This window comes from Chinchilla lanigera, unplaced genomic scaffold (genome assembly GCF_000276665.1).
Source record: "Chinchilla lanigera isolate Chin_1 unplaced genomic scaffold, ChiLan1.0 scaffold00106, whole genome shotgun sequence".
In the NCBI taxonomy this organism is placed as follows: domain Eukaryota; kingdom Metazoa; phylum Chordata; class Mammalia; order Rodentia; family Chinchillidae; genus Chinchilla; species Chinchilla lanigera.
In genome coordinates, this window is record NW_004955507.1 from 5,629,258 (window position 1) to 5,646,251 (window position 16,994).

General features: G+C 36.5%; 1 protein-coding gene across 8 annotated transcripts in view; it reads left to right on the top strand.

Annotated features, from left to right (window-relative positions):
• The window catches only part of Cutc (cutC copper transporter), a 46,537-nt gene that overhangs the window by 11,663 nt on the left and 17,880 nt on the right, over window positions 1-16,994 (top strand). For 6 of the 8 annotated variants that reach the window (XR_001231630.1, XR_001231629.1, XM_005407673.2 and 3 more), the window contains 5 exons: window positions 146-205; window positions 1,388-1,597; window positions 3,341-3,376; window positions 6,379-6,512; window positions 12,790-12,817. Coding sequence is in view for 6 of the 8 variants with exons in the window: in XM_005407673.2 (XP_005407730.1) it covers window positions 146-205; window positions 1,388-1,597; window positions 3,341-3,376; window positions 6,379-6,512; window positions 12,790-12,817 (468 nt within the window). In the remaining 2 variants the exon portion in view is untranslated. The remainder of the gene's footprint in view (window positions 1-145; window positions 206-1,387; window positions 1,598-3,340; window positions 3,377-6,378; window positions 6,513-12,789; window positions 12,818-16,994) is intronic. The other 2 variants (XM_005407675.2, XM_005407676.2) reach the window with 2 other exon arrangements.

Consider the following 16,994-nt stretch of genomic DNA (forward strand, 5'->3'; position numbering starts at 1 on the left):
GGTTCTGTTTCCATCCTTGGGAAATTTTCTTCTATGATTTCTGCCAGTAATCTTTTAATGTCATTTGTGTTGCTTCCTGCTGTTTAGGTGTTATTAAAGAAGTTTGTTTTTTGTGTGTGCTGAGTAGTGCTATTTTTTATTACAGGTGCTGGTCGGATTGAATTATGTTCTGGTTTATTAGAGGGAGGAACCACACCTAGCATGGGTAAGTGCTTATTTTTCACATATTTTCTTCTAGGAATTTAGAGAGCCAGGGTACAACTGATTAGCAGTCTCATTTGGGTCCTGTACTAATGTAACGGTTAAGAATGGTATGAATATGTATCAGTTTAAAATGCTTACGGTTGGAAATACCATATTTTGATCATCTAGCATCAGAAAGGTGGAAGGTATGTAGCTGCTGTATTACAGTGATTCAGCTGCTCTGCAGTAAGAACTTTCTCATTTATTTCTGAAAAATATTTTTGCTGGCTGTAAAATTCTAGATTGACAGTTTTTCTTCTTTCTTTTAGTTCTTTCAAGATGTTTTTTCACTGTCTTCTTGCTTGTGTTGTTTCTGATAAGAAATCTATCATCCACAGCTTTGTTTTTTTCTATATATTACTTTGGGTGCTTCTAAGATTTTTATCTTTATTCCCAGTTTTAAACAGTTCAATTATGATGGACTTGAATGTAGTTTTTCCTCTTACATTGTTGAGTATTTCTGAGTGACCACATTGTCATATGCAGGTACTTCTGTTCAAATACTGCTTACTACCACAAATAGGAAAAATTTTGCTACTTTTCAAGTATCTTGTTCAAAAATAAGTTTTGCTAAATTTCTTATCCAGTAAGAGGACATAAATTTTGGAAATATTTAACCATCTTTGTAGTGGATTTTAAATAGAGCTATGACCAATTATAAAGGAAAAACTTAGTCCTAGGGGATATACTGACAGGACACTGAGCCTAGTAGTTAATATACTTTTAATTATCTTAACCAGTAAAAGGTTCTGAGTCAGAAGGATTTTTGTTGGGGAAACTGACAAGTGCTTCTATAGTATAGTATCTTCAGTTTCTAAATTGCTCTTTTTTTTTTTTTTTCCCCGGTTCCAGGAATCGAACTCATGACCTCACACTTGCCAGGCAGGTGCTGTGCTGCTGAGCTAAATCCCAAGCCCCTAAATTGCTCTTGTTAATTCTTGACTTCCTTCTTGCTTACTTTCTATCAATATATGCACTGTTCTTCTTACTGCCCTTCTTCTCTTTATATCCATTTCCTCTAGTTTCCTCAGTCAGCTTTTTCTTTTGAAAGTAATAACAAGAACAAATGTATATGTAATATCTCATTCACTTTCTGGACCTTTTAGCTCACATTTGAATTTTAGTTTGCTTCCTGTTCTTACAGGCGTTCTTCAAGTAGTGAAACAGAGCATCCAGATCCCAGTCTTCGTGATGATTCGGCCGCGTGGAGGTGATTTTTTGTATTCAGATCGTGAAATTGAGGTGATGAAGGCTGACATTCAGCTTGCCAAGCTTTATGGTGCAGATGGTTTGGTATTTGGGGCATTGACTGAAGATGGACATATTGACAAAGAGCTGTGCATGTCTCTTGTGGGTAAGAATTTGCATCTGAGATAATTACGTTTATGCTCCCAGTGCAGAAAAATACCACAAAACTTACTTTTCAATCATACCTACAGATACTTACACATCCTGTTTTAAGCACTAGTTATTTAGGTGATCTGCACAGTAACTGAGGAAAGTTAAGAGGTTTTCCCACACATAGTAGGATGTGTCTGGAAGTGTGACTGAGAAGTCAGGTTTGTGATGCTGACCTTGGTTCCTTTAACCACTACTCCAAAAACTTTCAAAAGCTATTGCAATCAGTGAGTATGGAGAGAAGGGGAGAGGACAGAAGTAAACTATTATATTACTAAAGTATTTCTTAAGATCCTCAGAGGGGTAAGTAGTAGACACAGTGCTCTTTATAGTTACCAGATGTTTTTATCTGGTATCTCTTAAGGTATGGATGACAATATTTTATCTATAAATCAGAGTTTAGTAGAAAGACTTGAATTTGTAAGGCTGCTGTTTTTATTTTAGTTCACATTCTTAGAAGAAGAAAGTATAAAGTCTCAGCTAGCATGGACAATTCCATATAAACTAATCGATGATGACTTTTTTTTTCTATTAATATATGTTTGTGATGTGTAATAATTACATTCAGCCAGGCATAGTGGTACACATCTGTAATCCAGCCCTTGGGAGGATCACCGGCACTTTGGAGGAGGATCACCAGCAGTTTGGAGCCAGCCTGGGCTACATAGTGAGTTCAAAGCCAGCCTGAACTACAAAGCAAGACCCTGTCTCAAAAAATAATAATAATTACATTCATCTAGGGTAATTGGGGTAACATACACATATCACATCTTAATCATTTTTAATTCTTCCCCATCCTCCTGCCTCCCTCCATTTCGAGATCCCATTCCTGTCTCTGTGGAATCTCCCTCCCCATTCCCTATCATCTGTGTTTTGTTTTGTTTTGTTTTGTTGAGATAGAGTCCTGCTCTGTAATTCATGTTGGCCTCGAACTCATTATGTAGCCCATGCTGGCCTCAAGTGTGCAGCAATCCTCCTGCCTCAGCCTCCTGAGTGTGGGATTACAGACATGCACACCATGCCTGGCCTATCATCTGTCTTTTATTTTGTTCTTATTTATACTTTGGGTTTCTCATAGAACCTATGTAATAGGTATTTAACCTGTGTAATAGGTATGTATTTTACTTAGCATTATGGTCTTAATGTATATCCATTTTTCTGCAAATGAAAATTTATCTTTTATTTCTGAGTAGCACTCTATTTGTGTATCTAGATCACATTTTTTTAACCCATTCATCTGTTGATGGGCCTCTAGGTATAATTTAACTGTTATGAGTTGTGTTACTGTAAACATGGGTGTGCATGTAGCATTGTAATATAATGTCTTTAACTCTTCCAGGAAGGTAACTGGAAAAAGTTTTGCTGGGTCAAAAGAAATTTCTATTTTTAGTTTTTTTTTTTTTGGAGAAATTGCCACACTGATTTCTATAGTGGTTGTTCTACAAAGTTTCTTTTTTTTCTCCAACCTCACTGGCTTTTTTTTTTAGTTCTTGATCATAGCTATTCTTTCTGAAGTGTGGTAGAATCTCAGTGTTGTTTTGATTTGCATTTCTCTAATGGGCAAAGATTCTGAAGATGTTTTTCATCTACTTATTGACATGTGCACTTATTTTATGTTTTGGGGGGAGATGTACTTCTTCATTTGTCTGTTCAGTGATTGCCTCTTTTTCAGTCCTGTCGTATGATTTTCCTTTTATAGCTCTTTGCCGTCCTTTGCCAGTTACTTTCCATCGAGGTGAGTTATTTCCATTTTAGTTCTGTTGAATGTTGTTACGAGATGGTACCTTCGGCCTATGGAAAACAGTTCTTTAGTGTTTATAGTGTTGCCATTTGGTTTCTAGAAATTTTGAAGGTTCAGTTAGGAAAAGTTGTTGAAAGTGGTGGTGGAATATAAGGGTAGAGGGATAGATTAAATATTGCTTGCAAATAAATAAGTAAATAAATATTGCTTGCAATCGCATGAATCTATCCCAAGTAACTGTCCTGAGATTCATTCTAATTTGATTACCTTAGCTCATCTACACCCCTAAAAAGAATAAAGTACTGTGGCCTGTGAAATGTATTGCTAGACCTATGCCACACAGGGCTACTCTGGAGCTAGGGGGTAGTCAGGTCAATTTTTTCAGATAGCTTCCTGTGGGAAAAGAGGTTGGATATTTCAAGAAAAATTGGACATTTTTAGGAAGTGGGAAACAAGAAATAATTGCTAAACAGTCAACAGATGTGTGCTATGATATACAAAATTACTTTTCATGATTAATAACTTGTATACATTGTATAAGGAAATGCTTCCTGTCCACAAATCAGGTGGTTGCAATTCCCATACTTCTTTGGCTAATTGTTTTTTTTTTATTTTTACTTTATTGGTACACTTTAGGTGTACATAGTGTAACTTTCATCGTAGGAAATTTGTACCTGTACATCATATACCTTTGCTGCTGCTTTTTTCTGCATTCTCCGCCCTTCCCTTCAGTCTCACTTCCCTTCTTTATTTACAAAAGCTTTGTTTCCATTTTTTCCTTTTATTCTCTTTTTACTTGATCCTTCTTTCTTTTCCCCCTCACCTCTTCCTTATTCCCCTTCTCATTTGAACATTTTCTTCCCATTTCCCAATATCTATTATACATTTTGGTCTTTACTTATACTTCTGGTTTCTCATAACAGAGAAATAATATGGTATTTGGACATGTGTGTCTGATTTATTTCACTTAAGAGTATGGTCTCAAGGTGCATTTCTAGATAATAACTAGAAATGTCTCAAGTTTATTCTTCTTTACGGCAGAGTAGTACTCCATTGGATTTTTTTTTTTTAAAAGAACATCTTTACCATTCATCGATTGATGTTTTTTTGAGCTGTTTGTAAGATTTAGCTATTATAAACTGTGCCACTATAAACATGTATGTGCATATATTGCTGTGGTATGATTCTTTGGCTAATTCTTGAAGTAGAGGAACAAGTGTCACTTTTGCACTGGTATTGCCCATGAAAAGAAGGTAGTCGAAGTTTTTCATTTTTTTCCTTGATCATATGCTTAAAAAGTTTTTAAATGCCCTTTTCTCCCTTTTTAGACTAGCATATCAGTATCTGTGTCCAATTATAGAAGTTAGGGATAAAATATTTGTTGTCTTTGTTTCTTTTGAAATGGCGTGACCAGAAAAATGTTTTCTTTGACTTGATGTTAGCAGTGCTTCTTATAAACTAACAATAACTTTAAAAAGTTAGGTTGTTTCAAGTCAGCATCTGGAGGCTAGCTAGCCACATGCAAGAAAAAAATTTTAAACATGAAAAATATTTTAAATTACTGAATATTTTCCTGGAAAATGCATAGTTTAAAACTTTTATGTGCTAAATAACTTAAAAGCAAATCAGGCCTATAAAATAAATTTTTTCTGTTTGTAAACTTAGAAAATGACTTCAGATTTCTATTCATTTCCTTTTCTTTTTTTTTTTTTTTTTTGGTTTTGGTTTTTCTCCGGTACCGGGAACCAAACTCACGACCTTGCGCTTGCCAGGAAGGCGCTTTTGCCCTGAGCTAAATCCCCAGCCCCCTCATTTCCTTTTCTCTAGTAACTTTAACACAAATATTTACATACTTTGTAGAAATTTTGCACTGTCCTGATGCTATACTTTTTGCTCCTATTCATTTAATTAGATAGTATGATAGTGTAATCACTAATGAGAAAGTGCTGCTACTGAAAAAGGAAAATCCTTTGTAGTAGTTTTGCTCTTGCATATGCTAAGGTGTGAAAAGAGGGGGCCCGTTTCAGAGAACCAGTAGTACCTCCTAACATAAATGAGAACTTCTGTATCATGTAGCAGTGCTGAGAACCAAAGTTTTTCTGTTTTGAGATTCCTAGACCACTTTCCTCTCTCTCCTGAGGAGTGCAATTTCTTAGAAAGTAGGATGGAATTGCAGCTTCATACAGTCTTTTGAAAACAGCTGTCCTTATACTTATAGGTGCTAAGTGTGTCAGGTAATTGTATTAGTATGAAACCTTAATAATGAGAATGTGAGCCAGTGTTTTTACTAGAGCTAGCGAGTATAATGTTTCATTTTATATCATCTAGTTTGTCTGAAGTCTTAGAGCAGTTTCCCATATTTGGTCACTTACCTATTGCTCTTAACAACTTTATCATATCTGAATGCCCCCTTGTGCACATGTATTAAATAATATTTTTAAAATAAAATCTTAGGTTTATTTTAAAAAGAAACTTTTATAATTCCTGAAGAATTGGAAACTTCTCACTTTTTATGTGCCTGTAAGTAAATAGACCAGTTAAAATTTGTACCAAGCTGGGTGTGGTGGTGCACACCTGTGATCCCATTACTCTGGAAACTGAGACAGGTGTATCATTATGCGTTCACGGGCAGTATGAACTACATAGTAAGTTCAAAAGCAGCCTGAAGTACATAGCAAGACCCTCTCTCAAAAATAAAAAAGTGTATACTAATAAAATGATCAGGCATGTACTAATGGTATTTGGGTTGTGGTGTGCTGATAAACTGGCACTTGGAAAAAAAAGAGCTCTGATTTGTAGTATTTTCTGATTTCTGTGGTCTGTGTACTCCACCTTGATTAATTTCAAGATGTCAGTATTTTAACAATCTGACTTGCAAAATTCCTGACTATTTTACAATTGGTGTTTATAGGCCAATATAATCTGGCTTCAGTATACCGGTATATGTAAACTACATAACACTGCATTTTTGCACATTTGTTTAAAATTTATTTCAGCTTTTGACATGGTTCATGATCCAATGGCAGCTCTAGAGACCCTCTTAACCTTGGGATTTGAACGAGTATTGACCAGTGGATGTGACAGTTCAGCATTAGAAGGACTACCTCTAATAAAGCGACTCATAGATCAGGTATAAGCAATTTTTTTTCTTCCTAAGACTGTTGTGGTTACACTCCTTTATGTTGTTCAGCTAGGTTGTAAAACTAAATATTACTAAAGGAAAAAGCAAACAAGTGGTGATATATTTATATAATATTTCTATCACGTGAGTGTTTTCAGTAAACAAGGCTCTTCAAATGAAATTATAAACACTGCCTCATGATTTGATGTAATTTGGATAAGCACAGCAAATTTTATATTTCTCTGCCATCAGCATTGCCTAACTTCACATCATTTTTTTTTTTCATTGTCAGCTTATATATACTCAGGCGATCCCATATAAAATTTCTGAGAAAAATCATTTGCAGATAAATTCCAAAATTAAAATTACATTCTTCATTCATTTTTCCTCATTTTTCAGTATAGGAGCAAATACATTTTACGCTTGTCTGAGTTCTCCTGATGAGCTAGCATCATTTGTAGAGCAGTCAGAGATGGCTTTGTGGTTGGAGCATGTCTATGTTTACTGACACCATTCCAGAGGCATTCTAAGTTAGTGAGTACAGGCCTTGTGATGAAAGAGTTCTGTGTTTGAAACTCAAGTTTGACATTTATTTGCTATGTGATATTGAGTAGGTTACTGATTTTTAAGCCTGTGTTTTTTTCTTATGTGTGAAATAGAATTAATTTTTCCTTCTTAGGATTCTCTGAGGATTGAGAGAGATGAAAATATGTAAGAGCCTTAGCACAGTGCTCAGTGTTAGTAGTCCATGTTTGCAGTACATAATGTTTTCATTCCTTATGTGGAGGTGGTATATGTGCATAACACATCTGCATTCCTTTCTTCATCCCTTTTCCCTCCCTTCCTTCCCCTTTCCTCCATCTCTGGATCCCTATCCCGTTTGAGAAAAATCTCTCTCTCTACTCCCTATGACCTGTTATTTTGCTCTTTATGTATAATTTGGGTTTCTTATATAAGAGGAACCATGTGATATTAAACTTCTGTGTCTGGTTTCTTTCACTTAACATGGTCTACAAATGACATAAGTTTACACTTCTAATAGCAGAGTATGCTTTGTTGTGTGTAAATACTGTGTGCTCTTTATCTGTTCATCTGTTGGTGGATTTATTGACCCCTTCCAAGAGTCAGCTATACTATTACTTCTTGATATAGTAATATTATTTATCATTGTACTGACATTTGATTATTTTCACTTTTCTATAGCCATGAAAACAAGTTTAAGAAATTTCATCTAATGATCTGATACCATTTTGCTACTGTGGAATTTACTGAGTTTTGCAAATATTTATTAAGTATATATTAGTATGGAGTATTTGTACTGTGGTGATCAAAGGGTGTGTGTGTGTGTGTGTGTGTATTGTCACTGCCCTCACAAAGTAGTGCACAACTTTTTAATAGAGTATAATTATAAAAGGTACTGTAGGGTACACTGGAAAGAAATTAACTCCTAGTATGTTACTTTTTATGGATGTTTTCCTTCAGCATATTTGACAATATGAAACATCCTTGTTCTGCATAGTTTTTCTAATACTTATGAAATGGATCCTTCTCTTTTACTCTTTATTTCATTACCTTGCTTTATTTTTTCTTCATTGTATTTGTTACTTGAAATTTTGTTGCATAATCTGTTGGCTATAATCCTTGACTTTATGAAACTGATTTTCCACCTTAGGAAGGTTTACCACCTTCTTATATTTAACTCTTAAGAGCCTGCTAATTAGCTGACAAAGATACACTAGCAGGAGAAAAAAGATTGATTGCCTGTGTAAGTATATACATTCTTATATACATAAGGAAGTTCATGAAGAAATATTCCTCAAAAGGATGGTTAGAATTTCGGACCTATTACTTATAACATACTAATAAGTGAAGAAGAAGGAGAAAAAAGTTCTTCTTTTTTTTTATTTTAAAAATAAAAGGAGGAAAACAACAGACAGACAACCTTTCACAAAATAGCAAAAGAACAGTACACACAATACAGAGTTACAAACAAAGTGGTAGGAAATTAACAATGCTTGTTGTATTACATATTGATATCTTCAGAGTGGTTTCTCATGAAAACAGAGACATGCAATATTGATCAATTAAGGACTCATTGACAGTTTTTTTCAGCAAAGAAACAGTAGACAGTAGAACAACTATGTTAACTATCCTGTATATACATACATACAAAATTAAAGTAGTTTTTTGTTGTTTTTTTTTGCGGTACCGGGGATCGAACTCACAACCTTGTACTTGCCAGATAGGCTCTTACGCCACTGAGCTATATCCCCAGCTGAGAAAAAAGTTCTTATAGGTGAAAAAAATAACTTCTGGGAAAGCTGAATGGACCCTTAGGATAAATGGGAGATAGTTAATCCCAGAATTATCTTCCAGAATTACAAGAAATTAAATTAAATTCTTGTCGTCCCAGTTAAATAAACCCATGGTTTTGTTTAATTGGTATGATAAATGAAGGAATTTAATTGAGGATATAGGGTTTGAGTGGGTTTCCCCTCAGTAATCTCCAATTATGTTGTACTTTCTTTTCTATTAAAATCTTTTTTCTTGCTGGGCATGGTGGCGCATGCCTGTAATCCCAGCACTCAGGAGGCTGGGGCAGGAGGATCATTGGGAGCTCGAGGCCAGCTTGGGCTACAAAGTGAGCTCAAGGTCAGCCTGAACTGCATAGCAAGACCCTGTCTCAAAAAGACAAAAAAAACCAAAAATTTTTGTCTTCTTAAAATGTATTTTATTAGTGACTTTTAATTTTATAAAATAGGGGGCTGGGGATTTAGCTCAGCGGCACAGCACCTGCGTGGCAAGCACAGGGTTGTGAGTTCGATTCCCGGTACCAGAAAAAAAAAATTTATAAAACATTGGAGTTCAGTGGGGTATTTTCAGGTGTGTGTATAATGTATTTTGATCATACCCATCCCCCACTACCCCCCTCTTTATTTCCTTCCTCTTGTCTAATATAATTGTCTCCCATCTGCTTTCCTGCCATCTTTTGTTGTTTATTTCTTAGATTCAACATGTGAAGGAAAACATATGATAGCTGTCTTTCTGAATCTGGCTTATTTCACCTAACATGGTGGTTTCCAGTTCCATTTTTCTACAAATGACATGATGTTGTTCTTGCTTATGGGTTAATAATACTCCATTGTATATGGATATTCCACATTTTCTTTGTTCATTTGTCTGTTGATGGATACCTAAGCTGGTTCCTTTGTTAAACGTTGTGGTTTCATTTTTGTTGTTGTTGTTTTGTTTCTGAGACAGCCTCCTACGTAGTTCATGTTGTCTTCAAACTCACAACCCCTCTTCTTGCCTAAGCCTCCTGAGCACTGGGATTTCAGGCATGCACCACCACAGCTCATTTTAAAATCTTGTTTGAGTTTCAGCTATTCCCATATCATGGCATACCAAGAACTCTGGATTAGTGTTACTTGTCTGGGTTTTTAAAATTTGTTTTGTTTTGTTTTGTTTTGTTTTGTTTTAGGCAGGGTCTTGCTATATAGTTCAGGCTGGACTTGAACTCACTATGTAGCCCAGGCTGGCCTTGAACGCACAGTGATCCTCCTGCCTCAGTCTCCCAAGTTCTGGGATTACAAGCGTGTACCACTATGCCTGGCATATGTGTCATTTTTCTGTAAGGCTTTCCGTAAGGTTGTGTGATTATTCAGTATTGATACAGTGGACTCTTCACTTACAAGCTCAATTCGTTTGCAGGGGCTGGTTGTAACTCAACTTGGTTGTAAGTCAAGACTATTTTTCCCATAAGAAATAATGGAAATACCCATAATGTGTTCTGAAACTCCCAAAGCACTCCTCAGTTAACATTTTCATGATAAAAAAGAGCTGTTTAATGTGCATAATTTACTAGAAACACCAATAATTTTCCTAGTGTATTCACCAAAAAGTTAGCATATGTGCTTAGTTTACCAGAAACAGTTTCATACTGTGTTCACCATTCAAGTTAACATCTTTGACTTGAAGGAAGGGAGGATGAAATGGAAGGTGGTTATTTGAAAGGAGAGTCCTCTTCCATAAAAACTTCAGGAATCTGGCTCTCTGGTGTCTTTGCTGTCCTTGAGAGAGTCTGTAGCCCACTAGGACCTGCCTCTGGCTCACTAGGTTTCAACCTTTTCAGAACTAAAACTGGTCTAAAGTTGTTTCTGTCTTTTAACACTGTTCTGTAGTATGACATGACATTATCATGAAGCAAGTGAATACAACAATTGGTTTTTTTTTCTCTGTCTGGGTGGGTCTTCTCCACAAATGTTTGTAGCTCTGTCCATTTTTTTCAGGATTTCCTTTATTTCAGAAGAAGAACTTCGTTGCACTGATTGTTGATACTCACCTTCCTCTTCAGAAAGTTCCTCAGCTGCCATTCTCTGTTGCTCAGCTAGAAGTTGCTGAAGTCTGTAGACATTCCTCTGAGTGTTCTTCCAACAGTTCCTCAATATCACCACTGTCTACCTGCAAGTTTATGGACTCTGCTAGAGTGACAGTGTCATCAACCACAGGGTCAACTGAAGACTCAGGCTTCTTTACACAACCTTCAAAGTCTCTTCTGTATAATTTTAGGCTACACTTTCTTCCAGGAAGCTCTCAGTGTCCTTAGAGAGACATTGGCCCAGGATTTCTCAATTACTGTAACCCCACACAGGAAAGGATGTTGTTATGTTCCTTCCAGAACTCTTTAAGGGTTAAATCTATCTGAGACCATTTGGAAGCACTTTAGGAACAGTTCCTTGATGTATAGCATCTTAAAGTTAGTTATAACCCACCAGTCCACAGGCTGCAGTAGAGCAGTTGTATTAGGTTGGAGGAGCTCAATTGAGAGCCATGGGAATTCTTCAGCCAATTTTTCCAAATCTGGATGAGCAGGAGCATTGGCCATGATGAGGAGAGCTTTGAGTGGTAAACCTTTGTCCTCTAGATAGTTTCTAACAGACAGAAAGCTTTCCTGATCCATTCAAGAAAAAGTACTCTTGTTACCCAGGCTTTTGCATTACATCTCCACATGGCCCTTAGCCTATTCTTCATGACTTTGTTTTCTGAACACTGCAGGGGTCTCAGAGTGATAAACCAAGAGGGGCTTTATCTTGAGGTCACCACTCACATTGGCACATAGCAAAAGGTTAGCTTATCCCTCATAGGCTTGTGGCCTGGAATTTTTTTTTCTTCCTGAGCAATGTATGTTCTCCTGGGCATTTTCCTCCAGGAAAGGCCAGTTTCATCACAGTTGAAACTCGATGAGAGCAAAAGCCATTTCTCTGTGTCATTGTTTCAAAGTGGTGTATGTAATTTTCAGCAGCCCTTTTATCAGCATTGGCTGCTTCACCATGTTTAGTTATGCTATGAACCCCAGTTCTCACTTTAAAATTGTGAAACCAGCCCTTACTGGCACAAAATGTTTCACCATTATCACTCATTGATGGATTATCCTTTATGAGATCTGCATTTATAGCCCTAATTTTTTCACAAATTGTAGGCTTAGTCCAAAATCTGCCCTCTGTCTTTCAGTTATCCACACTAATAATAGCCTTTCTACCTCATCTAACACTGTTAATCCTGACTTGGTAATTTGAGTAACACCTTTAGCAATACTAGCTTCCTTATACAGATTTTTTCTCTGTAAGATTGTTGAGATGGTGGGTTTTGACATGCTGTACATATTAGGGGAGATTGGTCACATGAATGCCACTCTCATAGTTCTCCAGTTTCCTTCTTTTTGATTGTGATTGCTTTCCTTGCTATCCCTTCATTTCTTAGTTTTGTCTCTAGCTTTTTTGGGGCCATTTCCATAGCAGTAATTGTAGTGATTATATAAATCACTGACTGAAGTCACATCCAGAAACACGGGTATCTGAGCTCAGACTGGTGCTTTATGTACACTTACAGATGCTTTCATGCACTTCTCTGGCATTGTCTTTGTTTATAGCTGCACAAGCAGCTGGCATTTGGGTTGCAATTCAAGACTTTGGTTATAAGTTCAACCCAAAATTCCAGTCATAACCAAAGTTGTTTATATGTGAGGCCAGTTGTAACTTGAGGGTCCACTGTATTGTATTTGGGTTCATGACAATCTGAGTTTTTAAAACAATATAGTAAAATAGTTTTGTAAACAAAAGTTAGTGTTGGACATCCTTCTTGCCCAAGATCCCCTTCCCAGTATAGACAATATTGAAACTTAAACTTTAAAATTTAAATTGTAACTGACTCATTTTTCTGTTCGTACTGTCTTATTATCTCAAATAAGAGAAAGCTATTAAAATTTACTTTTTTTTCTTTTTTTCAGGCAAAAGGCAGGATTGTGGTAATGCCAGGTATTTATTTAATGTTTCCATTTGTTAGTGTAATAGTGGACTATAGTGGAGCAAAGGAAGCAGGAAAATGTGGGAGAAAGTATTATAGCATGATGTTCAAAGAGAAGAATATATAGTTTGATTAAAACATTTAATTAGGATATCTGTGATGGAATTTAAAACTTTAGAAGGCAGAAACATTTTAGAAGATTAGCTCATAGAGGAATAAATAGGGAAATAGGTTAGGATTGGGGTTTCTCCATGTTTGCTTTCCAACAGTACAGAAATTTATAAATTTAGATGTTTATTTCTGGTAAGGTAGCTATGCTGTGTAAGGCCAAATGCTTAGATGATATCCCTAAATAAATACAATAATCTGTTAGTTCATGAAAATCTCTGATGGCCAGAATTTTTTGTAGCCAGAATAATGTAAGCATATTCTCCTAATGATACATCAGATCAATTAAATACATAAGGACTCATTACAAAGGAAGAAGTGGGATAGTTTTTAAAGAATTGAATGAGGCAACCTGGTATCAGAATGAGACAAATATAAAAGCAATCTTTTTTTTATTTTCACAAACAGAAAAGTAGAAAACAATAATGAATTATTATATGCTCGTTCCCCAGTTTTAACATTTTGTCATATTTGTTTTTTATCATGAGATACTTTAAAGTTAAAGATATCATGGCATCTTTATGCATCTCTATAAAAAGAGGATTTTACTATATAAGGCCATTATCACCTCTGTTAAAGTAAATATTAAAGAGGCCAGGGATATAGCTCAGTGGCACAGCACTTCCCTGACAAGCACAAGGTCCTGAGTTCAATCCTCGTACCCCCCATAAATAAATATTAATTCCTTAGTACCATTTAGAGACAGGAGATCCTCACTCAGAAGGCCCATGAACTGCTAACACCAGTGTTTGTGTTTGGGCTCTCCCTGCACGTGCATTGAGGTACTAGAGCAGGCAGTCCATGAACTACTGGCACTGCGGTTTGCGTCTGGGCTTTACTTGCACTGTGACCCTCTGGAGGTCATAGACACAGGTGGTCTGTGATCACTGCCAGTACAGCCCATGTCTGGCTCCTGTACATGCCCTTAGCTGCCTGGAGACACAGAATCAGGTGGTCTACAACCTGTTGACCCTGCAATTTGTGTCTGCGTTCTGCCTGCATGCTGAACTGCCTGGGGACACAGGACCACTGGTCCATGATTGCACCATTATTGCAGCCTGCTTCTGGGTTGTATGCGTGCCCTGGACTGCCAGGGTACACTAGATCAGACAGTCTACCATTGGCTGACATCACAGTTTGCGTCTGAGACCTGGGAGAACTAGGTACACTTCACCATCTGCCGGAAAACCCCAGACTAAGCAGCGCATCTTACCGGACACTGAGGGGCAAGCCTGACCACCAGGAAAACTAGGGACATGAGTGACCTTTGCTGAGCTGCCAGGGAAGATGGAGACTGAGTGTTCTGCCCCTGGCATCAAACATGACAAGAAGGAGGACTAAAATGCAATCTCAGAACTCTACCCCACTCAGAACAAGTCCAGGAGACATTGACATAGAAGAACTTGGTAAACACACACCTGAAATTGCTGAAATGATTGCAATGCAAGTAAAGAAACAACTCCATCAGGCCATAGAAGAGATCAGATCAGAAATAATCTCTCAGGCAAAAAATGAAATGACAATAATAACGAATTGCTCAGTACATCTAGAGAAGAAATATATTAAAAAATAGATGAACATAGGCAATGGCTGGAAACATTACGTAAACAGTATAGGAATGAACTAGAATGCATGAAACACATTCAAAGAGATATCCAGGAAATCAAAACTTCCATTGAAAGCTGCAAAAACCACTTGAATGAAGCCAAAGATAGAACTTCAGATCTTGAAGACAGCATGACAGCTAGTGATTGTGAAAGAAAGGATCTCTTAAAATCAAGGAACCGGGAAAAATCAATTCAACAGCTGCAGGATGAGGCAAAGAGGAATAATATAAGACTAATAGGAGTCAATGAAACAGCAGGAGGCAACACAAACGACATAAAAAGAACATTTGCAGAAATAATAGCAGAAAATTTCCCAAACATGGAAACAGAATCTGATATATAGGTAAATGAGGCATATAGAACTCCACCTAGTCATAACCAGTATAAAATTACACCCAGACATATAGTAATCAAGATCCCAGTTCTACAGCAAAACAGCAGACTGTTAAAAGCTGCTAGAGAAAAGAAACAGATCACCTATAAAGGAAAGCCCATCAGAATCACAGCAGATTTCTCAAACAAACCAATTGAGAAGAGTTTGGAGCAAAGTATTACAGGTTCTGAGATAAAACAGCTTCCAACCAAGACTGATGTATCCTGCCAAACTATCCTTCAAATTTAATGAAGAAATAAAATATTTCCATGAGAAAGAACAACTGAAGAACTTCATGAGTGCCAAACCATCGCTGCAGAGAGTACTAAAAGATATTCTAGATAGAGAAAAAAGTAACTGCAATTTCAAGAACAGTAATAGAAAGGAACCCTGAAGCAGAGCAAGCAATTAAACAGGTAGAAAAAGTAGGAAACCAATAGCAAGTAAATAACATGACAATGATAAGCCAACACATACCAGTTATAATCATAAGTGTAAATGGCCTCAATTCACCAGTGAAAAGAAACAGACTGCAGAGTGGATTGAGAAACAAAATACAGCTATGTGCTGTATACAGGAAACACATTTTACTCAAAAGGAAATCCATAGACTGAAAGTCAAAGGATGGAAAACAATTCTCCATGCAACAGGAAACCAGAAAAAAGCAGGTGTAGCTATTATGTTTGCAGACAATGTAAATTTCAAACCGAGAACAATCAAAAGAGATAAAGAAGGTGACTACATACTTGTTAGGGGAGAACTGCAAGAGGAAGAGCTAATAATAATAAACATGTGTGCACCAAATATCAGAGCACCCAACTATATCAGACAAATCTTAATACACATGAAAATCCAAATAATTAATAAACTATTGTAATAGGTGACCTCAACACCTCTTTGATGCAAAGAGATAGGTCAACTGGACAAAAATCAGCAAAGAAATAACAGATCTGAACCAAAATTGTGAACAAATGGACTTAGTAGATGTATGCAGAGTGTACCACCCCACAACATCAAAATACACATTTTTCTCAGCTGCACATGGGACTCTGTCTAAAATAGACCATATTCTAATCCATAGAGCATACCTAACTAAATGCAAAAGAACTGAAATTACCCATTTATATTATCTGAGCACAGTGCAATGAAATTGGAAATTAACGACAAAAGGAACTCCAAAAACTCTATAAATACTTGGAAATTAAATAACAACCTCCTGAACAATCAGTGGGTTGCAGAAGAAATTAAAAAGTACCTACAAACAAATGAAAATATAGATACAACTTACTGGTATCTGTAGGATGCAGTGAAAGCAGTCCTCAGAGGGAAATGTACAGCAATGAACTCACACATAAGGAAAACAGAAAGAGAACAAATAAACAGCCTAATGCTGCACCTCAAACTTTTAGAAAAAGAAGTCAAGCCCAAAGCCCAAAGAAGGGAGGAGGTCATAAAGATCGGGGCATAAATTAATGCAACTGAAATGAAGAAAACTCTACAGAACATAATGAAAGAGTTGGTTCTTTGAAAGAATGAATAAAATTGATAAACCCCTAGCCAACCTTATCACAAAAAGAAAGAAAAAAACTCATATGCATGCAACAAGGAATGAAAAGTATGAAATCACTACAGATCCTACAGAAATTCAGGAGATGATAATACCTACTTTGAAAATCTTTACTCCGATAGGGTAGAAAACTCAGAAGTGGACAGATTCCTAGATATGTGCGAATAACCGAAGTTGAATCAACAAGATATAAAAATCCTGAACAACCCAGTATCAATTAGTGTGATTGAAAACGTGATTAAAAACTTACTGACAAAGAAAAGTTCAGGCCCTGATGGATTCACGGCAGAATTCTACAAGAAATTCGGAGAAGATTTAATACCAACACTGCTCAAACCCTTCAGTGAAATTGAAAAGGAAGCAATTCTCCCTAACTCATTTCTGGAGGCAAGTATTATACTGATACCAAAACCAGAGAAAGACCCAACCAAGAAAGAGAACTACAGACCAATCTCCCTAATGAATATAGATGC